We start from the raw sequence: 26,277 nt of genomic DNA on the forward strand, positions 1-26,277 counted from the left end.
GCCTTCAATTCTATTTCCGTCGGGTCCTTTAATGCGTCACATCCAGGTTAAAAAAAAAATCTGAGAGGGACGGCGAAGGATGGAGGAAGTCTCTCTAAAGAGCTCAGGCCACCATCTTGGTACCCGGAATGCGGCAAGGAAAGGAACTTCTTCCGCGAACTGCGTCGCCGACCGAATCAATGATGGCCGCTACACGTTGGCGGACGTACGACGTGCATCCCCTCCTGGGTGGGCGGGGCTGTGGGGACAGCCTGGGGGCGGAGCCACGACGTTTGGCGCGAAAATTTCTTTTCCCCACCTTCTTTCCTAGCTCGGCGCCCGCTTTGGCTCCGGCGTGCGGCCAGTGGCTGTAAGAGGAGTCCAGCTGGGACAGGTTAGAGTTGCTGCGGCTCCACGAACTCTTGGAGCTGAGACGGTGGGAACAGAGGGCTTCGGCGCCCGGTGAGTGTGGCATTCCGGGGCTGGAGGGGGATCTCGGCCGGGGAGACTGGAGAAGTTCTCTGTGGACTCAGTCATTGATTCATTCAGCAGATTATTTGCAAAGCGCCTGTTAAGTACCACTGTTCTAAGCCCATTAGGAGCATTTTTCTTTTCCACATCCCGATTTGTAAAAGGCTTCCCGCTCCGCCAGGGACTGAGAGTTTGCAGTTGGGGAAACCGGAAGCCAACAGCAAAGAAGCGTGAGCCTTCTTGCCCTCAGCGCCCTGAGAATCTCATTAATGATCCTAACCATCCCTATTTGCTTTGCCCTTGGGAAGCTTTTCCATCTTTTCCCTCTTTGAGGCGTCGTGAACCAAGCACCACAGGGAAGGCAGAACAGCATAAGTTATTACCCCATTTTACGGATGTAACAATTGAGCCCAGAGAGCCTTATCTAGGTCGCTTTTTGTGAATAAGAGGCCTGGCTCCCGCCCAAGCTTCCCGCCCCAGGTGAGCTGCTCTTAACTGCGCTGCTCTTAACTGCGGGACTCTCATCCACCTTTCTAGGAGCGAATGGCATGTCTTCTATCTACTTCCTTTAGTCTAACCCCAGAGTAGAAGCGCCTTCTGATTTTCATAGTTGGAAAAAGCACTGGACTTAGAAGCATGAGATGTGAGATTCTTATCCTGGGCTACGAAACTGCGATGCTAAGATATGTCAGTTTTCGATTTTAGTAGTCTGTAAAAATGGTACCCTCTTCCCTGCTGTTAATTGGGTACTTGTGAATGCCAGCGGAGGTTTCTGATGTGAGAGCACGGTTTACCAAGTCTTTCTGCAACCGTTTTTAACGAGACAGAGGGCAATATGTGAATGTTAAAAGGCTTATGAATTCCCTGAAATTAAGTGCAAAATTTTGTGTGAATTGTATGCGAGTTTCCCAACATTCCTCTAATTTTTTTTTTTTAAAGATCCACTGTCTCTTACAAATAAATGCAAGGGATTAAGGGAGTGAGGAAGTGAATTTGCCATTTTGCATTTTCTCACTTAATCCAAGAATAGTGCGTGGCATACAGTGGGTGATTAATATATATTGGTTGAATAAAAGGAAGATTCTATTATTATATCCATTTTGTGGGTAAGGAAATTGAGGTCCATTTGATTTCCCAGTTAGTGGCTGGGAAGCCTGGCTTACTGTAGTAAGCTCACCAGAAGCAAGTTCTCTCAGGCATATATTAACATTATCCGCTTTCACGCAGGTGTTGTAAGGTTTAGAGTCATTGGAATCCCGGCTGGTCAGGGTTCGAATTAAGGCTGTACCATCTTGTGTAACATTGGGACAAGTTAATCATTTTGAAGTGCTAATAGCACTTACCTTTCATTTAGCAAATATTTATTTATTTTTTATTTTTTTTAAAGATTTTATTTATTTATTTGAGACAGAGAGAATGAGATAGAGAGAGCATGAGAGGGAGGAGGGCAGAGGGAGAAGCAGACCCCCAGCTGAGCAGGGAGCCCGATGCGGGGCTCGATCCCGGGACTCCAGGATCATGACCTGAGCCGAAGGCAGTCGCTTAACCAACTGAGCCACCCAGGCGCCCAGCAAATATTTATTATTGAGAGGTGTTGTGCACTTAGTATGTACTAGCATTGTACTAGGATTATTTTGAGGATTAAATGAGATAAATGTATAGAGTTTTGGCTCCACCTTCTGTCGTATTGACTCAATACATACCTGCTATCATTTTTACCGCAACTCCCTTATATTTTCCTTGGGTGTGGCACCCTGCACTGGGTGGTGTGTATGTTCCAGAGTTCTGGTATCTGCAACAATTAAGAGCCTGTGGTGGTTATCTCCTAGGAGCCAAAGCCTTTGCTCCACCAAGTCAGGCCTGCCTTTCCACCCCATTCATCGTCCCTCTTGGGTAATCTCTCTGCTAATGGTGGGTGAGATGAAATGCTGGGTCGAAGGTAAAAAAGTGGAGTAACAGTACAAAGAGGCTTGACATCCTTATGCTGCCTCTGTGGAAGGATTCTTGATTAATTTTTTGAACTTTTCATTGAAAAATAACTATACCGACACGTGCACTTACCATAAATGTACAGGTCAAGGAATTTTCTCCAAGAGAACATAACTGTGTAACCAGCTTCCAGATCAAGAAACTTGACCAGCATCCCAGAAACATGTCCCTTCCCCACTGTGTTCTCTTTCAGTCACTTAGGTTACCTTCTGTTCTGACTTATAACACCATGGGTTACTTTTAACCTATTTTTAAGCTTTATATGAATGAAATCAATATAGTATGATTTCTTTTGGTGTCTGATTTCTTTCACTCACTGTTATTTTTTGAGATTTTCACCATATGTGCAGTTGTAGTTGGTTTAATTTCATTGCTGTATAGTGCTGCTATGAACATTTTGGTTCATGTCTTTTGATGGTATGTATGTTTTTATGTTGGGTGTATTGTGTTGGAATTGCTGAGTCATAGGATGTGCAGCTTTAGTAGATACAGCCCGTTTTTCAAAGTGGTTTTACCAATTTACATGCCTTCCAGCAGTGTATGAGGGTTCTAGTTGTTCTATGTCTTTACCACACTTGATACTGTCCTAATGATTTTTTTTTTAAGATTTTTATTTATTCATTTGACAGAAAGAGAGAGCACAAGCAGGGGGAGGGGCAGAAGGAGAGGGAGAAGCAGGCTCCCGGCTGAGCCCAGCGATCCCAGGATCCTGGGATCATGAGCTGAGCCGAAGGCAGATGCTTAACCTACTGAGCCACCCAGGCGCCCCTGTCCTAATGACTTTTAAAACCAGTTTGTTTTTCATTCATTCATTCACCTATTTTATGCCAAGTCCTAACCTAAGCTGTGGGAATGCAGTTATGAACAAGATAGATAAGGTCCCAAGATCCATGCTTTTTGGAAGTTAACATTCTAATGTAGGAAGTACAATAAATAAGAAAGTAATATAATGCTTATTGCTTTGATCATAGGGTGGTATAATGGAATATGACCCTGAGGGACAGTATAAGGTGGTGGGAGGGTAAATTTCCATTGGGTATCAGTGAAGGCCTATCTGAGAAAGTTTTATTGGGGCTGAGACCCGAGCCATCCCTGAAAAGATATGCAAGAAGAGAGAACAGGGTGTATTAAGTCTGAGGGCACCAACAACCTTGGTCTGGAGGTTTGGAAAACCAGGCCTGGAGCAGAGTGATAGACCAGAGTGAGGCAGTTTTTATGTCCAAGCCCAGATAGTCTTGCAATATCCCTGCTTGCTCAGCCTAGGGTAAATCACTCACCCTTGTGCATATGTGTCCATGTACTGGTCTCATTGAACACAGCTCATGATCTCCTAGAAAGGGAATGTTAAATTTTATCTTGGGTTGGTTTTTGAAGGAGGATGCCTGCTTTAGTAAGATTAAATAACTTCTGGATTTAAAAGATTTGAGAGCATGGATTTTTTTTTTTTCCCATCTTAGGTATACATGAGTACCTTGTAAGTATGGCGGTAGTCCTTCTGTTTGCCAATTTGGGGTTTGAAAAAATGAAATTATTGTTTCAGTATAGTCAACTGTCATAGTCAAAGTGACAAATCAGGCCCTTTGTCCTACAATTAGATTATTCAGGAATTGTAGACAGTTTTCTGAGAGATAGCCAATTTGCTACAAAGCACTCTTAAGTGATATTCCAGTTCTTTTTAAAATGGCAGTTTAGTGAGTAATTGACTTGCATCTTTTGTTCTCTCTGTTCTCTCGGTAGCCTATTTTGCTTGATTACATTGTGGAAAGGTGAAAAATTGCAAGTTTACTTCTGACAGTACTGTGTTAGATCATCCATTAAAAGGAATATCTATTGTAAGGTAAGTTAGTGTTATGTATTTCCTCGAACACTTACTGAGATTCAAACACTTTTTTTTTTTTTAAGATTTTATTTATTTATTTGAGAGAGAGAGAATGAGAGACAGAGAGCATGAGAAGGAGGAGGGTCAGAGGGAGAAGCAGACTCCCTGCCGAGCAGGGAGCCCGATGTGGGACTCGATCCCAGGACACCAGGATCATGACCTGTGCCGAAGGCAGTCGCTTAACCAACTGAGCCACCCAGGCGCCGGAGATTCAAGCACTTTTACTAAGTTTTACCAAAAGTTTATTGGATATAACGAATCCAAATTCATTTTTTACTGGAGCACAAATCTTTTTTTTTTTTTTTTTTTTTAAGATTTTATTTATTTGACAGAAAGAGACACAGTGAGAGAGGAAACACAAGCAGGGGGATGGGAGAGGGAGAAGCAGGCTTCCCGCCAAGCAGGGAGCCCGATGCGGGGCTGGATCCCAGGACCCTGGGATCATGACCTGAGCCGAAGGCAGACGCTTAACGACTGAGCCACCCAGGCGCCCCAGAGCACAAATCTTTTATTTGTTTTGACTCATGAGTCTTTGCTCTTTGTTCATTTCTGTGATGTACTTAATTAAAATTAGATTGATTTTAATACTACCATGTTGTGAATTATATAGTACTCTTAATGTTCTTTAAAGCATTCAGGCATCATTTCTAAGCTGTGTATTTACTAATGACTTAGTATCTTTTTCTTTTTGCTAGTTTCCTCAAAGTGTGCTAAAAAATACCTTTTTTAAAAGCAGAAAATCTTATAGGTCAGAATGTTCCCAAGTAGAGAATAGGACATAATGCTACTGAACTTCAGGAAACAAGCTTATTTAATCAGGATGTCAATATGCTAATAAAATTCTGTTGTTTTCAACACAGACTGAAATTATTGGTCCATCTATCAGTAATTCAGAGTAATTCTGTCAGACGGATTAAAGAAAAAAATTCTTTAACCCTGATTTTGTCAAATTTTAGCTCCATAAAAACAGCATTTAATTTGGAGGAAAGATTTATTATCTTAATTACTTAAACTTAAGATAATAAATTGGCATTATTAAGACTAATAGATTGCAGTTTTCAAATTGTAAAGAGGCTTGTTAGATATGCTTGGATTTTTCATTCACATTTCTGTTTTTGTCAGTAAAAGTGTCTCTTTTTTTCCCCATGTACTTTAATACAAGCATTTCTTTTCAGCTACTCATAATTATTGATAGCTGGGGCCCGTCAGCTGCAAAGGAAAATACCCCTTTCAACTGCCAGAGTGGTTTTGTTTTTGTCTTTAATGTAAGCGTAATGATACACTTGATAAAACCCATTGCTGTTCCCTTAAATGCCTCTTGCATGTTTTTTCCTCTATCCCTTGGAATTTCTCACTTAATTTTATCTTATCAGGGGTGCCTGGGTGGCTAAGTCGGTTAAGCAATCTGCCTTCGGCCCAGGTCATGATCCCAGGGTCCTGGGATTGAGCCCCACATCGGGCTCCTTACTAAGTGGGGAATCTGCTTTTCCCTCTCCCTCTGCCTGCCTTTCCCCCTGCTTGTGCTCTCTGTCTCTGTCAAATAAATAAAATCTCTTTAAAAAATAAAAAAATAAACTTTATCTTATCAATAGCTACTTACTATTCAATATTCAGTTCAGAAAGCCCCTGTAGGAAGCCTTTGCTACCTGAACAGCCACAAGATCTGGTCCTCTAACTTGCAGTAGTCTCTCTGGCTCCATCTCTTGGCTCTTCACACTATTAGTTGTCCTTTAGTGCATTGATATTTTATCCCTATCTCGATTACAAGTGTTATGAAGATATTTACAGGGGCACCTGGGTGAATCAGTCGTTAAGTGTCTGCCTTCAGCTCAGGTCATGATCCTGGGGTCCTGGGATCCAGCCCCGCCTCGGGTTCCCTGCTCGGCGGGAAGCCTGCTTCTCCCTCTCCCACTCCCCCTGCTTGTGTTCCCTCTCTCGCTGTGTCTCTCTCTGTGTCAAATAAATAAATAAAATCTTTAAAAAAAAAAAAAGATACTTACAATCATGTATCGCTATCTTTTAGTTTCAAGTTGTTAGATGTTTAATACTAACATGTTTAATACTAACCTAGCTGCCTTGCAGCTAGTAGGTACTTAAAAATTTAGTTTCTTTTCCTGCATATTGACCCTGCATAAGAAAAGGTAAGGCAGAGTACAAGGTATATGCAGATGATACTAAATTGTCTATGTTCAATCTTAATAAAGCTTGACTTTCCTCAAAGAAAATGTTTTCTAAAATCTGTGGGAATGTAGCAGGGGCAAAAAAGAAGGCTGAACTCATTGAAAGCAGGACTGTGTGCTAGAATCCATCAGAGCATTGTCATGTTAACTCAGAGTTAGTGACTTTTACACAGGAGCCATGGCGTACTACCCCACAAGGCTGAAGACCAGACAAATTTATTCGTGGGTTGGCAAGCCGTTGTTGGATCAAAAACTACGCTACCACACCTACAAGTGAGTGATGGACTCTGTTGGTTGTCCTGGAAATAATAGCTTCTCCACACTAAATTGTTAATAACTTGTATCCAGCCTGTTCTAGTTACTACAGATTGAGAATTGAGGGACAATAAATATGAATGGATTGTAAGGAGGGGTTTTATTTGATACAGGATGATAGCATAAATATAGCAGTGATAGAGGAAGACATGTCAAGTTAATAAAATTTCGCATGTATGATGATGCTGTATTTATTTAAAGTGGTTTCTTTGTATTTCTGCATGATAACAGGGTAGAATTCGCCATTGTTCCTATGTCCTCTCAGCCCTAGAGGTCTCTGAAAATTTTGATGCTGTTATTGGGCAGCTTTCATGCTTTGGGAAGCCTTTGTTCTTTGTGAATAACCGAGAGAGATTAGGGTTCATTTTAAGGCCTCTGGATTAACCATTCACACTAAAACCATTCATTCAACCCATTTCATTTCTTCTTGCATATGACTTTATGGGTGAATTGGTTTCCTAGTAGGAGACTTGGTCATCAAAGAGAAACTATTTAGATTTTCCAGTTGGAAAGCACTTTCATTTGCCCAGAGGGTTTGAAGACCTTGGCCCACCCTAAGTGATTTCCTAACATGTTTCTCTCCTTCCTAGAGAAATGAGTGTCAAAATGGAAGGTGGTCTGACTGAGATTCACATCCAAGTTGGACAGTTTGTGTTGATTGAAGGGGATGATGATGAAAATCCATATGTTGCTAAATTGGTTCAACTATTTGAAGATGGTAAGTTTGGGGCTGGAATGAAAACCATTTCTTATCATGAACAATTGGGAGCTGCAAGATTTCTGATTGCTTTCTTTGTTCAAAGCATCATATAGGGTGTGAGCCCTAGCTTCTGATGTGGGGTCATTTAAGCACTGGCTGAACCCTCTTACACCTAGTAAACTTCTTTACTCATTAGAGCAGTATTGGGTAAAAATGGCATTGGGGGGGGTTCAAGAATTTAGCTTTGCCATTATTTTTAGGAGTGGGTTAAAATGGTCATTAAGGCAGGATTTTTGGAATGGACAAAGGATGAATTCAAGAAGAAGGGGGCAGAAAAAAATAGGTGATTTGCACTATCATACAGAGTTGTCTTAACTTTAGCATGAGGAAGTTGGGGGGGAAATAGGCGATTTGCACTATAATACAGACTTGTATTTGAGGTATGGGCCTTTGTGTATAGATTTTGGAGTCTGTGTGGTGCTCCGTTGGATGGCTTCAGTCTTTCTCTGAAGAGAGCCGGGGAAGGGAAGAGGTGATGATGATGTTGGCACTAATGAGTGTATATCCTTTCACTTGGACCTAATGCTGGTACGGAGTGATGTTAATGGTATATTGTAAAGGTAAAGCTAAAAATTGCAAGCTTATGTTTGTCAGAAGTCACCTCAGTGGCTGATGCTCTAATTTTTGCCCGGATTTTGTTTTGCTGCTTTTTGGTGGCTGCTTTATAATCACTAATTTACAAGATGTGTTCAGTGCCTGTGATTAGAATTTCTCCTCTCAAATGCCTTTTGTAATTTCTTTGATGACTGATAGCCTCATTAGGAAGTGGAGCAAAGTGAGAAGGACATGGGTGCTGGGTGGCGTCAGATTGCTGCTGGTTGGTCCTGTGACCTTTGACAAATTTTGTAAGGTCCCTGTAACTTGATTACTTTGCCTGTAAAATGGAGATAGCTGTAGTACCTACCTTATAGGGTTAATGTGATGATTTAAAAATAATATGTTAATCAAGTATTATCAAGTGCTTAGCACAGTGTCTGGCACATACGAAGTGCTTAACAAAATGATCTTGCATTTTCTTACACCTCCTTTTTTCACCTATCCCTCCTAGATTCTGAAGCTCCTTCTAAGAAATGTGCTCGAGTACAGTGGTTTATCCGATTCTGTGAAGTTCCTGTCAGTAAACGGCATTTGCTGGGCCGGAAGCCTGCTGCGCAGGAGATATTCTGGTATGATTACCCTTCCTGTAACAGCAACATTAGTGCTGAGACCATCATTGACCATGTGCAAGTAAGTGATGCCTTGATACTTGGGTTCTATTTTGAAGGTTATTTCTGGCTGCCTCCTAAACTGCTGACCTCAAAAACATTACTGGCTCTAATTTACCCCACGGAAATGAATTTTTTCCTGTTTGTCATCTTTTCTGCTTGCTGCCTACTTCATCTCAACAAATATTTATCAAGAGCACTTACCATGTGTTAGGAGCCTCCTGGAGGAAGTGACATTTAGGTTGTGACCCGAGGGATGAGCAGGAATTAGCAAATGAATCTCAGTGGGAAATTAATTATATTTAGCTGTGATTGTGGCAGGCACAAAACATTGTGAGGCTGGATACACTTGCTTAAATGAGGACTTCATCTTGAGTAGATCAGTACAAAGAGTGTTAGTTGCTAAGGGCAAACGTGTATTATGGGATTTTGTGATAAATCAGGTTCCAATGAACTGTAGGATGAATGGAGACACTGGTTTGGAGACCAAGATACGGGTTATTTCTTGAGCTACTTCAGGCCCCCAAAATAGGGGATTATATAATGATATGAAGTGTGGTCCCAAGTGTGGTTTAACAGTAGGCAGAGAGAGTTAGGTCTGGCATGACCAGTTAGATTTTTCCAGTTTATGAGCCCAGCATAACATATGCCTCAAAATAATTTGTCTCTGAGTTAAATGAGTGAAGGAGCAAAAGGCAGATATAGAGGTTGAAGGGTCAATTTAGAAAGCTAGAGAGGGAAGAGGGTATTCAGGCAGGAGCATGATAGGGGAGATGAGCAGGACCGTGACTAGCCAAGCTCAAAAAATGATGGAAGGCCATTTGGAAGAGTACTGAGCACTCAGGAAGTAAAGTGGGGCCAGATTTTAGAAGGCACCAAAAACCAGAGTAATAATCAGATCTTGCTGTAGCAAGGAGCCATTACAGACTTGAGCAGGGGAGCATGCTTAGAGAAGTTGTGGGGAAATTTGGTATGAGTGAATAGATTGGACTGGGAAAGAAAGCAACGTGGGGTATGGATATCATACCTCATAGCTAGGAGTCTGGAAATATGCCATGTCTGTGCCTCTTTAGTTTGGGAAGAGTGACATTCCAGGTAAGGATGCAGACGTAAATGCTTTTTTTTTTTTTTAAAGATTTTATTTATTTATTTGAGAGAAAGAGAACACATGAGAGGGGATAGGGTCAGAGGGTGAAGCAGATTCCCTGCCAAGCAGGGAGCCCGATGCGGGACTCGATCCCGGGACTCCAGGATCATGACCTGAGCCGAAGGCAGTCGCTTAACCAGCTGAGCCACCCAGGCACCCCAGACGTAAATGCTTTTTAATCATAGCTCTCATGAAGCATCCCTTGGCTCATTTGGTTCTCACTTCTTCCTATTCAGGTAGTAGCTTTAGGCCCAGATGAAGTGATACCTATGGATCCGAAAAATGAGAAGACACTCTTTGTGAAACTATCTTGGAATGAGAAGACATTCAGACCACTAGCCCCAGAACTCTTTGCAGAGTTTGATCAGCCACAAGAAGGCAGTCCTAGGTGCCAGAAGCCTGTGGGAGCCAAGACTAAGGACCTAGGAAGCACTTCTTGGACCACAGCAGAGCATGCGATCAAAAGGATTGAATCAAGGCACTCTACCTCCAAATCTCGCCGAACTCCTTCCCATCCTGTCACCCCAAAGGCAAAGAAGAGACTGGAGCTCAGTGGTATGTGTGAAATGGGTCACAGTGGGCAATATTGAGACTAAAGGAATATGATAAAATATTAACAGGTGCCATTGTATCAAGTTAGTGCCCCAGCAGGCCAGGTACTGAGTGGACACATGTTGAAATACACATAACAGGGCGCCTGGGTGGCTCAGATGGTTAAGTGTCTGCCTTCGGCTCAGGTCATGATCCCAGGGTCCTGGGATCGAGTCCCGCATGGGGCTCCCTGCTCAGCAGGAAGCCTGCTTCTCCCTCTGCTTCTCTCTCTGTCTCTTATGAATAAATAAATAAAATCTTTAAAAAAAAAAAAAGAAAGAAAGAAAAGAAATATACATAACATAAAATTTACCATTTTAGTCATTTTTAAGTGTACAATTAGGTGGCATTAAATACATTCACATTTTTGTACAGCCATCCCCATCATCTTCTGAAACGGAAACTCTGCAACCATTAGACCGTAACTTCCCATCTCTCCATCCGCCATTCCTGGGCAACCACCACCATTCCGTTTTCCTGAATTTGACCACTCTAGATACCTCATTTAAGTGGAATGATTATAACATCATATTAGTTTCAGGTATACTATATAGTAAGTTGTTGACATCTGTCACCATACATAGTTACAAATATTTTTTTCTTGAGGTGAGAACTTTCAGGATTTACTCTCTAACCAACTTTCAGATATCCAATAATAGTATTCTTAACTATAGTTGCCATTATAACTCCATGCACACTATATCATCATGACTTATTTCGTAACTGGGAGTTAGTATATTTTGACTGCCTTCATCCACTTCACTGACGCCCTGACTGGAGATCACCTATCTGTTCTCTGTATCTATGAGCTTGTTTTTTGTTTGTTTGTTTTTTTATTTAGATTCTAGGGACGCCTGGGTGGCTCAGTTGGTTAAGCATCTGCCTTCGGCTCGGGTCATGATCTCAGCATCCTGGGATCGAGTTTTGCATTGGGCTCCTTGCTCAGCGGGGAATCTGCTTCTCCCTCTGCCTGCTGCACCCCCTGCTTGTGCCCTCTCTCTCACTGACAAATAAAATCTTTTTTTTTTTTTTTTAAGATTTTATTTATTTATTTGACAGAGAGAGACACAGCGAGAGAGGGAACACAAGCAGGGGGAGTGGGAGAGGTTGAGAAGCAGGCTCAACCTGCTTTTTTTCCATATCCTCACCAACACTTGTCTTTTTGATAATAGCCATTCTGATAAGTGTAAGTTGTTATTTCGTGGTGGTTTTGATTTGCATTTCCCTGATTATTAGTGACACTGAGCATCTTTTCATGTACCTGTTGACCATCTGTATGTCTTTGGGAAAATGTTTATTCAGATCTTTGGCCCATTTTTTAATCAGCTTGTTTAGTTTTTTGCTATCGAATTGTGTGAGTTCTTTATATATTTTGGATATTAACCCCTTATCAGATAAATGATTCTTAATATTTTCTCCCGCTCAGTAGGTTGCCTTTTCATTTTGTTGATGGTTTCCCCTGTTGTGCAGAAACTTTTTAGTTTAATATAGTCCTACTTGTTTATTTTTGCTTTTGTTGTGTTTGCTTTTGGTTTCAGATCCAAAAAATCATCTCCAAGACCAGTGTCAAGGAACTTACTGCCTAGGTTTTCTTCTAGGAATTTTATGGTTTCAGGTGTTATATTCAACTCTTTAATCCATTTTGAGTTGATTTTGCATATGGTGTAAGACAGTTGGTCCATTTCATTTTTTTGCATGTGGCTGTCCAGTTTTCCCAGCACCATTTATTGAAGAGACTGTCTTTTCCCTATTGTATATTCTTGGTTGTTTTTTTGTAAATTGACTGTGTAGGTGGGTTTATTTTAGGTCTCTGTTCTGTTCCACTGATCTTTGTGTATGTTTTTTATGCCAGTACCATACTGTTTTGATTACTGTAGGTTTGTAATATAGTTTAAAATCAGGGAGTTTGATGCCTCCAGCATTGTTCTTTCTCAAGATTGCTTTGGCTATTCGAGGTAAAATTTCCTTTCTTTTTAAGGCTGAATAATAGTCCATAGTACATATATGCCATATTTTGTTTATCTGTTCATCTGTCAGTAGACACTTGGGTTGCTTTCATCTTTTGGCTATTGTGACTATTATTGCTATGAACATGGGTGTACAAGTATCTGCTCAAGTCTCTGCTTTCATTTTGAGTATATACCCAGAAGTGGAATTGCTGGGTCATATGATCGTTGTAGTTTTAATTTTTCTAGGAACCACCATACTATTTTCCGCAGCAGCTGCATCATTTTACATTTTCATCAACAGTGCACAAGGGTTCCTATTTCCCCCCTCCTTCATCAACTCTTGTTGTGTCCTGTGTTTTTGATAGTAGCCGTCCTAATGGATGTGAGGTGGTGTGTCATTGTTGCATGATTGTTCCCTAATGACTAGTAATGTTGAGCCCTGTAACTTCGAAAGCTTTAAAGATTTTATTTATTTACTTGACAGAGAGAGACACAGCAAGAGAGGGAACACAAGCAGGGGAAGTGGGAGAGGGAGAAGCAGGCTTCCCGCTGAGCAGGGAGCCCGATGTGGGGCTCGATCCCAGGACCCTGGGATCATGACCCAAGCCGAAGGCAGATGCTTAACGACTGAGCCACCCAGGCGCCCAGACACAAAGTAGTTTACCAGTTGCTATCCCAGTACTACTACCAGTAGTTCACTTACCAACTAAAGTTCAGAATTTATTTGCAGGTCTCTATGCCTTTAGAATATATTCCACCGAGGGAGTAAATTTAATTTAATTGCTTTTTTTTCTGCTGATGGTTATATCATTGGTGATATGCAGTTAGGTTCTTTTATTTCTGTTTAATTTTAGGGCCTTGCCCATCTGGTTAATTTTTAAGCATGTGAAACATTAAAATAAGATTCAAAGCTATTTAAAACAAGCGTACTTGGGGCGCCTGGGTGGCTCAGACGGTTAAGCGTCTGCCTTCAGCTCAGGTCATGATCCCAGGGTCCTGGGATCGAGTCCCGCATCGGGCTCCTTGCTCAGCGGGGAGCCTGCTTCTCCCTCTGCCTGCCATGCTCCCCCTGCTTGTGCTCTCTCTCTGACAAGTAAAATCTCAAAAAAAAAAAAAAAAAAGTGTACTTAGAGAAGCCCCATTCCTTTCTTTGCCTTTGTACCCCGTTTCTGTTCCATCTTTTGTAGGTAATCAGTTTTGTTTCTGGTTTATTTTTTCTGTGTTTTTTGCAAAAATGAGCAGATACATATGTGTACACACACATACAGATGCACAAATATGCATATAATTTTATTTTTCTTATCCAGTAGAGTAGCATACTGGATATATCATTTTCATCTTACTTTTTTCAATTGTAATGTATCTGAAGCCGCTCCATGGCAGTTTGAGAGCTCATCCTCATCCTATTCTATGTAATTAGTCCTTCTGAATTCTTGGTGTATGTGCCAAGTTCGTTGGGTATAAGTTATCTGTGTTCTTGATAGCTCCTTAGTATAATGGGTATTTAGGAGCTGAATATAAACATGTAAAACATTGTTGGGAAATACCAAAAGATTACTAAAGAAATAATTGGCAACATCACCATTTAGAAATAAATGGCAGTATTTTTTGACTGTTGATTTTACAGGACCTTGAGAGTTAGGGTAAGAAATCTGGACTTGACACAGTTATGTAACTAGAGGAGAGAGGTTATGATGAAAATGTTTTGGGTTAATTGTTTTTAACAGAAAGGGGAAAATGAGGTATGAGGGAGACCAGGACATTGGGACATTTTTATATTAATCTAGACATGAGTTACCCTATATTCTCCACGCAGGTGCTAGATGACTTTCTTCACCTTATCTGCAGCTAATCCCAACATAACCACCTGCTGGGACTAAAGTGAATGCCTCTGTGCCCAGTGCTTTCGAAAGCCTTGTTGCCTTCACTCTCATCCATCTCATCTATTCTCCCTCCAAATTCCTCCTCCCTCCCCTTTCAACTCTGTTGGAATCTTGTCCTTTTTTCAAGGTCTACCTCAAAAGCCATATTTACTAGCACTTAGGTGCTTTAGGACAATTTTACTTCATATTATAGACATTGATGTGCATCATCTCCCCTGTTAGACTAGAGTGTCTTATGGATGGGGACCAGGATTGAGTCTCAATTTTTTGTTTTCTCCTATCACCTGGGACATATCCTGCCAGTTTTACAGTTTTACATTGATATCTGAATGAATGACTTGGTTCCTGGTACCTTTGTCATGGTGAGAGAGGGGCAAATCCACATGTGGGTCTATGTATTCACAGAACCCATTTGATTGCCCCCGGGGATCCATCTCCTCTCTATTGGCAGATAGAATATGAGTTAAAAAAAATCTAGGTCTTGTTACTCAAACAGAGCGGCTGATAGAAATTCTTTCAGATGCTGTTGAGTGGGGGCTGAGGGCTTGCAGTATCATCCCTGGTTAAGCATTCTTTAGGTAGATTACTTCAGGGAAATTGCTGAACATTTATTCACAAAAGCTGATTTAACAGTTGACTTATGGTTCTAATTAGGAAAATCACCCTGGAATTTAGGAGAGATGAAAAATTTAAAAAGCAAGCTAGCTTGGGGAAAGAAAGCTAGCTAGCTTGGAATAATTAAAAATATAGGCAATTCATGGAGCACCTGGGTGGCTCAGTTGGTTAAGCATCTGAGTCTTGATTTATGCTCAGGTCATGATCTCAGGGTCGTGAGATCGAGCCCTGCATTGGGCTCTGTGCTGAGTATGGAGCTTGCTTAAGATTCTCCCTCTCTCTTGTCCTGCCTCTGCCCCTCCCCCCTGCTCACACATGTATGCTCTGTCTCTAAAAAAAAAATAATAAAAAAATAAAGTGGCCCTAGAATACAATGAGGCAGCATTCCTTTTCTTTTTCTTTTCTTTTTTTTTTTTAAGATTTTATTTATTTATTTGAGAGAGAGAGAATGAGAGATAGAGAGCACAAGAGGGAAGAGGGTCAGAGGGAGAAGCAGACTCCCTGCCGAGCAGGGAGCCCCATGCGGGACTCGATCCCGGGACTCCAGGATCATGACCTGAGCCGAAGGCAGTCGCCCAACCAACTGAGCCACCCAGGCGCCCTCTTTTTTTTTTTAAATATATATGGGCAGGGGCACCTGGGTGGCTCAGTTGGTTGGGCGACTGCCTTCGGCTCAGGTCATGATCCTGGAGTCCCGGGATCGAGTCCCGCATGGGGCTCCCTGCTCGGCAGGGAGTCTGCTTCTCCCTCTGACCCTCTTCCCTCTTGTGCTCTCTATCTCTCATTCTCTCTCAAATAAATAATTTTTAAAAAATCTAATAAATAAATAAATATATATGGGCAACTCATGTGTTTGTATAACTTCAATGGATGAATTTAGCTCTAATGAGATTGAGGTTGTGTATAGTGCTCATTATAAAATTCATACATTGTCTGTGGTGATTTCTCTTTGATTAGGTCTCCCTAGGACACCCAGCACTAGGATTTCCCAGCAGAATTCAGGGGCCTTGTTGGATTCTCCCAGAAGAAGTAAACGAAAAGTGGCCTTCTCTGAGATCACCTCACCTACGAAGAGGTCTCAGCCTGATGGACTTCATACCTCATCTCCAGCTCTGAAAGCCCCACAGAAAACTGGAGAGATTCAAAGCTCATGTGCCAAGGATGACAAGAAGGCATCACCTGACTTTCACAGGATCCTGAGAACCCGAGTCCCAGCCTTGAAAACCACAGAGACGAGTGAGGAAAGAACACTTACCCCTATCAGGGGGGTCTGGAAATCCTTGGCGGTGCCTTTCATGATTCTGAAGCCAGAAAACATCAAAAAGAGGTGACTGGGGCGTTACCCTGCCTCCCACAGAGCAAACTGAGCTCCTTTATGTGATGTGACGTGTGTGGGACACGGCTGCTCAAGTTAGAGCAGCAGGTCTCAAATCTGACTGTTGTAGCATCACCCGGGAACCTTTCCAAATTACAGATTTCTAAGCCTCTTCCCAGACATAGCGAATCAATCTCCAAGTGTTAGGCCCAGGAATCTGCATTTGGAAATGCTCTTTGGATGATTCTGATATACTTGGCTGTCCTTTTGGAATCACTGCTCTAGGAGATAATTTCCCAAACCTGGATTGCTTCACAGTCCTGCTCTGGCTCTTTGCCACATGTTAACACTCACTTTCCTATTGTTTTTTGTTTTGTTTTTTTAAATTGGAAACCATTCTCAAATACATATAGTATAAGAAGATAATGCATCTAGTTTGTTAACTTTGCAGTTTGACACGAGACAATGTTTGTAAATAATGGGCTGCACAAATAATGTCATGACAAGACAGAGATTACACATTGCTGTATTTCCTGCTCAGAAACTCCAGCACCTGGTCTATAATAGGTTTGCTTGGTAAATGCTTTGTATTGAATACAGAGCTGCATTTCTGCTCACCTTGAGCCTAGATAGTAAATCCATCAATGCCTCAGAAACGAAAGAGGACAAGAAGCTCTGTCTGGCATGAGTACATTCTGATCTCTGGCTGGGGAGGTCTTGAGTCTGATTTGAATGATAAGCTTCATGTAAACTTTATCTTTGGTTTTGAGTCAGACTTGAATTATAAACTTTTTGGCAAAGTGTGATTAGTTCCCTCCAAATCCAAATCCCTCCAAGGTAGCTGTAAAAACAGTAGGAGCCAGTCAGGCCACCTGACTACTTCTGGTGCCCGCTGCTGATTCCTAGTGCCCAAAACTGTTTCTCGTCATCTTGCTGTGATATCTTGCAGGGAGGCGGAAGAACCAGAGGCTCAGGATAAAACTACCTCTACCCCACATCGGATCCATAGGAAGAGTTCTCTCTTGACTTTGAATCGGATTAGGCAGCAGCTTCGGTAAGCCTGTTCTTAGCAAGCAGGAAACGTTCATCACTGCTGTCTATGATATCCGTAATCTCAACTCTTAAAGCCTCCTATGTTTCTTGTTTGTTATTTGCTATTCCATTAAATTTGCCTTTTACTTGGTATGTCTGGGATTATGTTAATTCCACATAAATGTCACAGTTTGAAAGGGGCAAGAAACACTGTCCTGGATTCAGGGGACTCCCAGGGCCCCCTACTCATACGCAGCGAGACTGTTAGTGGAGTGCCTAAAAGCATGAACTTTGATTCTGGCTACTTGGATTTTAACCTGAGCTTTGTAATACTATGTAACCTTGGGAAGGTTACTTCACCTTTCTAAGCCTCAGTTTCCTCTTCTATAAGATGGGACTGATAATACACAAGTCACAGGGTTGTTGAAGGATTTAATAAGATAATATAATTAAAGCCCTTAGCAGAGCATCACAGTAGCAAGGGCCCAAGAAGCAGAGCACATCCTATATTACTTGGTTGTAGGAAAGACTGTAGTATCTCTAGTCCACAGTGACCTATTAGGGAGCTTTTTATTTAGATACTGAATATCAGAAAATAATGTGTCCCACCATTCAGGTTTTTAGGTAATAGTAAAAGTGACCAAGAAGAGGATGAGTTTCTGCCGGCAGCAGAGATTTCAGACTCTGGCAGTGAGGAGGAAGAGACTTCCACACCACCCCTTCCAAGGAGAACATCCAGTAGGGTGTCCAAGAACCTATGCTCTTCCGTGAAGTCATCCTTACAGACCCCCTCAAAGACACCAAAGAAAACCGTAAGGCTGTTTTAGGTTTGTTTGCCAGTGAAGCATCCTTCTCTTAATTTTAAAATTGTCATGGCTAAGGTCACACAGTCACAGCTGGATTCTGAGCACAGGTCCGTCATACTCAAAGTTATTCCACTTGGAATATTCATAGAAGAAAAGATCTAAGTGAACCCTAGGACTGAAAATGAATCCAGTAGCAATGATTTTGAATCCAAGTTCCTTTTAAGATACAGAACCAAATAGCCAAGAGCCAGACTTCCTGAGGGAGGGACGAGATCTGGCTCCTCATCTTTGCCTTTCCCACAAACGCTAGCAGAGTGCTTTATGCGTAATCTGTGGAGCCGGGGCGCAGGAGTGCAAGAGCCCCTGGCTCCAGGGGTTCCAAACAGATGAGGTTTGGCCACTTGCCGCTGACAAAATCCAAAGGCAGAGATGAGTGGTAGTGAAACAAGAAAGGAGTTTATTTCAGTGAGGCCACCCCCCGAGAAGACAGTGTTCTAACCTCTCAAAGACTCTACAAAGTGCTGAAGATACTTCTAGGTTTGTATAAGGAAAATGGGACAAAGGCAGGTGTGTACGTGCTGGTGGGCAGTAAAGTCAGGTCCATCATTGTCTTGGGGGTCAGTCCTGCAGGGTCTTGCTGGCGCCAGGGCTGTGGTTATAGCTTGAGGGGTAGTTTCATTTACCATCATGGGATGCCTTGCCCACATTAAGAGATAGGCTGGAAAGAAGAACTAAATCAGAAAGTACAGACTAAGGTCCAAATGGCAGTGTAGTCCTCTTGCAAGTGCTCAGTGCGTATCAGATCTCAAATCCAGGGCTGCTGGGCTATGTTGTTTCTCCTGCGCCATTTGATTCACCTGAGAAACGGAGCACGACTGAGGTCTTAGGAACTGTGTAAAGTTAAGAGGGAAGAGGTAAATGGACATCTCTTCTGCTTCCTGTGGAATTTTAGCAGAATGTTGAACCTATTAAAAGAGGGTCTTACCATGTTCAAATGTGTTTGAGAAATGTTTGAATTACACAGTTAAATTGGTTCATTGTCACAGGAGTTCTCAGGGCCATTAATTTATTAATGTTATTGTGACCTTCCCAGAGGTTATTAGTGTATGAGTCTTTGATCAGGAAACTCTTCTGGAGTATATTGTTTTTAGGAAATGTCTATTTAATAGGAGACTTTTTCCTAAAGCTGATCTCCGTATTTCCATATCAAGAAAAATGTGATTGGGCTGAAGTCAAAAAAGACCTCCGGAAAAGGAAATCAAATAGATCACCTTTAGATTAGTGATAATCTTACCTGGAGTTTCTCATTATGCAAATAGCTCATCAAGGTTCTGATTGCATCTGCTGGGTCCCACCCAGAACAAGGGATATTAGGGTGTGATGGCATCTTTAGCATGATAAAAAAGGTCAGAAGTCCACCAAGGTTTTTGATACCTTCTCAACAAGGTTTTGGTAGTCCTTTCTTGTTTTCTCCAACGGTAAGAGATAGAAAACTATTAGGGTGTAAGTGCTTTCTAAAGCCTGAGGAAGCAGTGGAGAGGCTCTTACTACTCTATAGCCTGGGGAAATCAGAGGGTGGGGAGGGGAAATGCCCCCACGGAAGTGAGTGCTTTGTGGAAAGAACATGAAGATGGGGTAGCAGACCTGCTCTAGAGAGCCAGTAGCAAGAAAGAAAAGAGACTAGGGCTGTCAGACTAGACTGAATAGTGACCTAGGGCTTTGGAGTGGAAAAATCTGGTGATGTCTCTCCAAGGCTGTGGATTATGGAAGTGCTGAGCTAAAGTTTGACCATATTTTCAGACAAATCTAGAGGAGAAACCTATGAATCAACCTCGGTTTATGCCTCCTACCCTACTGTGTATTGGGTAGGGTAATTAGGGTTTCTTAATTTCTTGTCTTTCAGGATAATATTTTACTTTTAAATAGTATTTAATCCATACTTTCATTCATTCTTTACTCAGATTGACATTGTTTTCAAATCCCAGGACTGTGTATAAATTAGAGAAAAGAAATTGTGTTTGGCCTGTGAACAGTATTTGTAACATGAGAGAGGGGGAGAATCGTACTTTATACAGAAAGGCACTAAGAGGTATTCACCACTTCTTTTATCAGATCATCGTGAATCAGATTTGCTGATGTGTCCTAGATGGTGTTTTGCTTTGTTTTTTTCCTTCTGAAATATGTTCTCTTTTTGAACACAGCCCAAGCCTAGTACGCCACGCCATGCCACTCCCCAGATCCCCAGCCGAAACCTGGCTGCCCAGGAGCCAGCCAGCATGCTGGAGGAGGCCCGGCTGAGGTGACACTGCTCGTGGGCCCCTGTTAGATAGGCAGAAATGGGTCTCTGTTTTCATTCACATCAAACAAGTAATTTGTAGTCATTCGTGTACATAATAAAGGTAGAGAGTAAAATGAACACGGGTGTTTAGAGAGAAGAAACCTTTCAAGCAGTGTCTGGGTGGGATAATGTGGACAGGTTCTCGAAGGAGTAACCTAGGCTACTGCCACCGTTTGCCCAGGGATAGAAGGTGGCTGATGAATCAGAATACTGCTTTTCCATTATGGTACCCTTTAGAACTGTGCGGGAACTTTTTTAAAATACGTAAGCCAAGATCTTCCCAGAAAACAAGTTGATAAATCAGAATCTATTATGGGATGAAGGCCATCCCTGTAATTTAGGAAAGCTCCCCAGGTGATATGTACCCTTGGTTAGAACCTATCAGTTGGGTAATTGGGGTGGAGAAAGGGATTATGAGGCCAAATGAAGAGATTTGAGAATGAAGGCATTCCTGTGGATTTGTAATTGAAGTTTCATAGAGAAACCTGCCCCATTTGTTACTGAGTGGATGGTGAAATGTTTCTGAAGTCCTCCTTTCCCCTTATTTATCACCGATCGTAGGCTGCATGTTTCTGCTGTACCTGAGTCTCTTCCCTGTCGGGAACAGGAATTCCAAAACATCTACAACTTTGTGGAAAGCAAACTCCTTGACCATACAGGAGGGTGAGTAATGCTGAGGCAAACTGGATGGTCTGGGGGGTACCCCCTGCTGGTCTACCACCTCAGTGTCACAGTTCAACCGAATGGCCTTTTCCCAGCGTCAGGAGAATAGGCAAAATTGTTGCTGAAGCCTGAAGGCTTCTAAAGCAGCTTTTGTTGTCAAAGTAATTCTCTAGGAAGAAAAACTCTGTCATTCAGAGAAAATGAAGCTGGTCTTCTGTGCATACAGCATTGCTTGTAGAATGAATGATTCTGTGTAACCAGGTCCTGCTCTGATTAGCTTCCAAGGACGGTCCTTACTGCCCCCACCTCTGCATTTCAGGGGTCTGGGCCCTTCCTTCACACATCCCCACGCCTCTAACTGGTTGGTGATGGTGTGAGGCGGCTGGCACGGACTCAGCCCACGGGTCCTCCCCTCTTGCTGCAGGTGCATGTACATCTCCGGGGTCCCAGGGACAGGGAAGACCGCCACTGTGCACGAGGTGATACGGTGCCTGCAGCAGGCCGCCCAAGTAAATGACATTCCTCCCTTTCAATACATCGAGGTCAATGGGATGAAGCTGACAGAGCCCCATCAGGTCTATGTGCAGATCTTGCAGGTGAGTAAAGCTGTTTGAGCATTTCGGAATATAGAGTTTCTTGGTGGCATATTTCTGAAAAAAGAGAGGTTTTGTGCTTATTGATATGTTTACAGTGTGCCAGGCATTGTCCTTTGTGTGAGGTAGCAAGAGTAAAGAATGCAGAATTCCTACCCTCAGGGACCTTAAAGTCTAGGAGCTGGGCATGAATTATTGGAAGCCAGGACTTACTGACGTGGTGAAACCTGTTGGCACACAGGAGGCCCTGTGGCCAACTATGGAAAACAGATTAGAGGTTGGCTGGAGTTTGAACCTGGCTCTTGTATTCATTAGTGGTTTTCTTGGGACAAGTAATGTCCAGTTATAAATAGAGTCATGCAGTAATGATTTTGGAGATGCTTCTGGGACCCGCCTGTGGCTCACTTGCATTTCAAACACAGACTTTATCATCTCTTTTGGTGCCTTCTCTTCTCCTTCCAGGTTAAGGTTAAGACCAGAGTGGAAGGCAGAATTTAGGATACCAAAGTCCTCACACTAAATTGCTTCCTCTACTACAAATTTAACATTAAGCTCAGGAGAGTAAAATCCTTCCCATTTACCACACCTGCTTTTCCCCGCATTGCAGAAGCTGACCGGCCAAAAGGCAACCGCTAACCATGCGGCAGAACTGCTGGCAAAGCGCTTCCTGACCCGGAGGTCCTCTCAGGAAACCACCGTGCTGCTTGTGGATGAGGTAAGGAGGCGCCTCCGGGAGGACCGGAAAAGTGGCATGGTGCTTGATCGTGGCGTTCCAGGAGCAAATGCTGGGTTCAGAGGGAGGTCCTGCCTCCTTTCTCTCATCCCTCATTCATCTGAGCCTGTTCTTCAATGGTGAGAGGCCTGTGTCCGTTGATGTCCTTGCTGCTCTCATGGTGGGACCTGAGAAGCACAGGCAGCTAAAGCGGTGGTAACAGGTCTTCCACTCTGAGGCCCTGGCTCAGTTCTGTGGCTGATCCTGCATCTCTATCCCTTTCCTGGCAGCTTGACCTTCTGTGGACTCAGAAACAAGATGTACTATACAATCTCTTTGACTGGCCCACTCACAAGGAGGCCCGGCTTGTGGTCCTGACCATCGCCAACACGATGGACCTGCCAGAGCGCATCATGATGAACCGGGTATCCAGTCGACTGGTAGGTCCTAGGGCTGTTCTCAAGCCGTTCTTACAGACCCATAATCTGGGCCAAGGAGTTCTAAAAATTAAATACACAGGAAACTAAAATAAGTGGGAAAAGTACAAAATGTGATTTCTGAAATTCCTGTAATTAAATATATCACCATTGCATGATTTTCTGCAAACACATCTTGGTGTTCTGCCACCTGGGTGCTCTTAAACTGCACAGCGCCCTGAAGGTCTAATTGCTTATTAAGCGCATTGAAGCACTCGCCCCTCAATGCAAAGCACGTGCGTTGATGCACGGAGCACAGCGGGGAGCAAGGCAGACGCCGCCGCTGCCGCCCTTGGGGGCGTGGTCCTTCATCAGGGACTTAGAAGCGAGTCGAGTGAAGCCAGGAGCTGAGCCTGTGCTTACTGCAGAGGCGAAGATGCTCCCACGCGCTCTAATTAGAGCACCTCTGCCTTGATCTACTTCTGAATGATTCTGGGAGAAGAAAAGGTGTCTTCACCAAAACGAGAAATGACGAGCACCACTGCCACCCTGCAGGAGACCGGCGGCCGCTGTCAGCAGTGAAAGGAGCTGGAATCCGGGGCGGTCTCAGGCTGGACTGAGTGACCTGTTCCATGGCACTTGGAAGTCAGGCTTAGGGACCTGAGGGTGGCTGTCCAGCAGCACTGTCAGAGTGGTTAATTAATGAACTTGTTCTCCATTGTCTTGTCTCTCCAGGGTCTTACCAGGATGTCCTTCCAGCCCTATACTCACAGCCAACTGCAGCAGATCCTAATATGCCGACTCAGACATATAAAGGCCTTTGAGGACGATGCCATCCAGCTGGTAGCCAGGAAGGTAAGTCACCTTCGGGGAGCTCCTACTTGCACCTACGAACCAGGCGGCAAGTCTGCTGAGCACCTGCCAGTGTGAGGCCTTGTGTTGGGTGCTCTGCAGATGAAGAGAAATTTAGAAAGTCCTGTAAACATAAATATCAAAAAGTAGAAACAAAATGTGAAAAGTTCTTTAACTTTCTTACTGTATAATTAATCAGCAGGTTATGAGTATGGTGGGCTTCTGTACAAATGAAGATGAATTGATTCAGGGGTCAGGCAGCTTTGTATAATGAAACGGGCAGTAGAGGCCGTCGAGTAGCAAACCTGGTTGGAATTCTGGCTCTGATACTTAATAGATATTGGAAGCTTAAATGGAAGTTACTTAACAACTTCCGGAGCCTTAGTTTTCTTCTCTGATAAATGGAAATAATAGTGTCTACTTCATAGGATTGTTTTGAGAATTAAACAAGATCATGTCTGTAATGTGCCTCGCAAGGTGCACACTCCAGGATAGGTGTGAGGTATTGGATACCTACATCCTCCAAGCTCACTGGGAGAATTGCCAATCGAGACTGTTCTCCAAGGCTGCCGAGGAACAGAAGTGGGTTAAATGTCTGAGCTTCAAGCTGAATGCAAGAAACCACACATCTGCAGTATTTCCGCACTTAAAGGAATTATAAACTTATTTCTGGTTCTTCTTGCCCGAAGTGATCAGAATTCTGAGTACCTAGAGCCGCAGCACATGTAATGACAGCTCAGAGCTGGGTGCTGTATTGGTTGCAGGGGGTCAGGCGAGCCAGACAGGGAGCTGGTCTCCCAGCTTTGCTCTCTGGAGCTCAGAGTTACCATTTAACCCCTCTGTTGGGCAGAGTTTTTTCACTTCTGCTATCTTTCTAAAAGTTCTTTTTTTGTCTTTTTGTCTCTCTGAAGGGTCCTTTCTTTATGCCATTCTGTTTATTGAGGTGGTCTTCTCTTTTCCTCCAAGATGCTTTTTGTCTGTTGAATTTGGTCTCTATCTTGCATTGTTAGAGACTTTCCTCAGATGTCTTGGTTATTCCACTTGATGTATGAGTGAAGATTAAAAAGCTTTTGGGGAGCTCTGAGCACATGAGTGGGGCTTGTTCACTGAGAACTTCACTGTGGGGCAATCTGATTGGGCCAATTTCAGTATCTCCAATTCTTTCCCGTTAGAATAGTCAGATTTCCCAAGTAGGCATCCTGTGTCCTGCCTGGAGGGCAGTATTCTGGGAGTGGGGGGGTAGGCTGGAGTCAGAGAGGGTGGAGGTCTTCAAGTTCAGCATGCAAACAGTAGCCATTTATATCTAGTAAGGGACCTCCCCTCCCCTGCAATAATACCTAGCGTTCCCTGGCCCAGAGACTTTCTCTTAATCCTTGCTTGAGAATAAATCTCTGGACTCTTGCCATGGTAGAAGAGGGATAATCTCCAGGGCAAAAAGTTTTATAGCGACTGTACAAATAACCAAGGCACAAAATTTGCCACAGACCCCTAAACCTTCCTGATGGCCCTAATGTTTACCCAACAGCATGAAATGGGAGAAGGAATCTAGGGCAAGGGTCAGCAAACTTTTTCTGTGTAGGGCCAGGGAGGACATGTTTTAGGCTTTGTGGTTATAATGGTCTCTGTTACCACTGTTCAACTGTGCCCTTGTATCTTGAAAGCAGCCACGCCCAATAGGTAAATGAATGGTCACGGTTGTGTTCCAATAAAACTTTATGTACAAAAATGTGTGGCAGGCTGTCGTTTGCTAACTCCTGGCATCAGTTTGTTAACTTTCAGCCAGTCCTCCTTAGTTTAGCCAAACATCCCCCTTTACCTCTAGTTCCAGTATCGCTGTCGTCTGAGCACTTTGGAGATATTTAGTGTAACTTAGATTTTTTTTCTCGGATTCCTCCATACTGGCTTAGGAATTGGCTCTCTCCAGTCTGTGGAGTCAGCCACTACTCTGCCACCTCTTTCCAACTTGGAGAATTATATTCTCCACTCCTCTCCTGTTGCTTCCCTTCCTTTTTAGGGTTCTTGGTTTCAGAAGGCATCAAATTTAGATGCTGTTTTTACTCAAAATTTTGCCTGTAATTTCAAACCTCTTTCATTTCTATACCTATAAAGAAACATACCTATTTTATGTTGTTTCTTACAATTATGATATCTGAACTCTGCATCTAATTCTGTTGATTGCTGTTTCCCATGCGTATGTGGCCTTGTTTCCTTGTTTTTGTGTCTTGATTTTTTTTCTAATTTTATTTTCTATTTTTTCCTGTATGTTCGTGTTTCTTAGAGCTTCCTCTGAGAATTGAGGACTGGGTTGAAGTTAGTTCATTTAGAATTTGTTTTTGCTTCTGTCAGTTACCAAGGGCCACCATCAGCTGGGACCATTTTTTTTTTTGAAGATTTTATTTATTTGAGAGAGAGAGAGAAACACAGCAAGAGAGGGAACACAAGCAGGGGGAGCAGGAGAGGGAGAAGCAGGCTTCCCGCAGAGCAGGGAGCCCGATGCGGGGCTCGATCCCAGGACCCTGGGATCATGACCTGAGCTGAAGGCAGGCGTTCAACAACTGAGTCACCCAGGTGCCCCATCAACTGGGAC

At 42.9% G+C, this 26,277-nt stretch overlaps 1 protein-coding gene across 5 annotated transcripts in view; it reads left to right on the top strand.

Annotated features, from left to right (window-relative positions):
• The first annotated feature begins 65 nt into the window (after window positions 1-65).
• Window positions 66-26,277, top strand: part of ORC1 (origin recognition complex subunit 1) — a 31,980-nt gene continuing 5,768 nt past the window's right edge. The window contains exons 1-16 of one of the 5 annotated variants that reach the window (XM_064589143.1): window positions 66-205; window positions 311-441; window positions 4,177-4,276; window positions 6,658-6,771; window positions 7,404-7,531; window positions 8,622-8,800; window positions 10,162-10,480; window positions 15,921-16,290; window positions 17,228-17,332; window positions 17,927-18,122; window positions 20,318-20,415; window positions 21,016-21,117; window positions 21,542-21,713; window positions 22,318-22,425; window positions 22,713-22,862; window positions 23,574-23,693. In XM_064589143.1, coding sequence (XP_064445213.1) covers window positions 6,677-6,771; window positions 7,404-7,531; window positions 8,622-8,800; window positions 10,162-10,480; window positions 15,921-16,290; window positions 17,228-17,332; window positions 17,927-18,122; window positions 20,318-20,415; window positions 21,016-21,117; window positions 21,542-21,713; window positions 22,318-22,425; window positions 22,713-22,862; window positions 23,574-23,693 — 2,142 coding nt within the window. In that variant the 5' untranslated portion in view covers window positions 66-205; window positions 311-441; window positions 4,177-4,276; window positions 6,658-6,676. Of the gene's footprint in view, window positions 206-230; window positions 442-4,176; window positions 4,277-6,657; window positions 6,772-7,403; window positions 7,532-7,973; window positions 8,102-8,621; window positions 8,801-10,161; window positions 10,481-15,920; window positions 16,291-17,227; window positions 17,333-17,926; window positions 18,123-20,317; window positions 20,416-21,015; window positions 21,118-21,541; window positions 21,714-22,317; window positions 22,426-22,712; window positions 22,863-23,573; window positions 23,694-26,277 lie in introns of those variants that run through there. The other 4 variants (XM_045897695.3, XM_064589144.1, XM_054512863.2 and 1 more) reach the window with 4 other exon arrangements.

Source organism: Mirounga angustirostris, unplaced genomic scaffold (assembly GCF_029215605.1).
Source record: "Mirounga angustirostris isolate CCGP_5_RB_7025 unplaced genomic scaffold, mMirAng1.0.hap1 SCAF_4, whole genome shotgun sequence".
NCBI lineage: Eukaryota > Metazoa > Chordata > Mammalia > Carnivora > Phocidae > Mirounga > Mirounga angustirostris.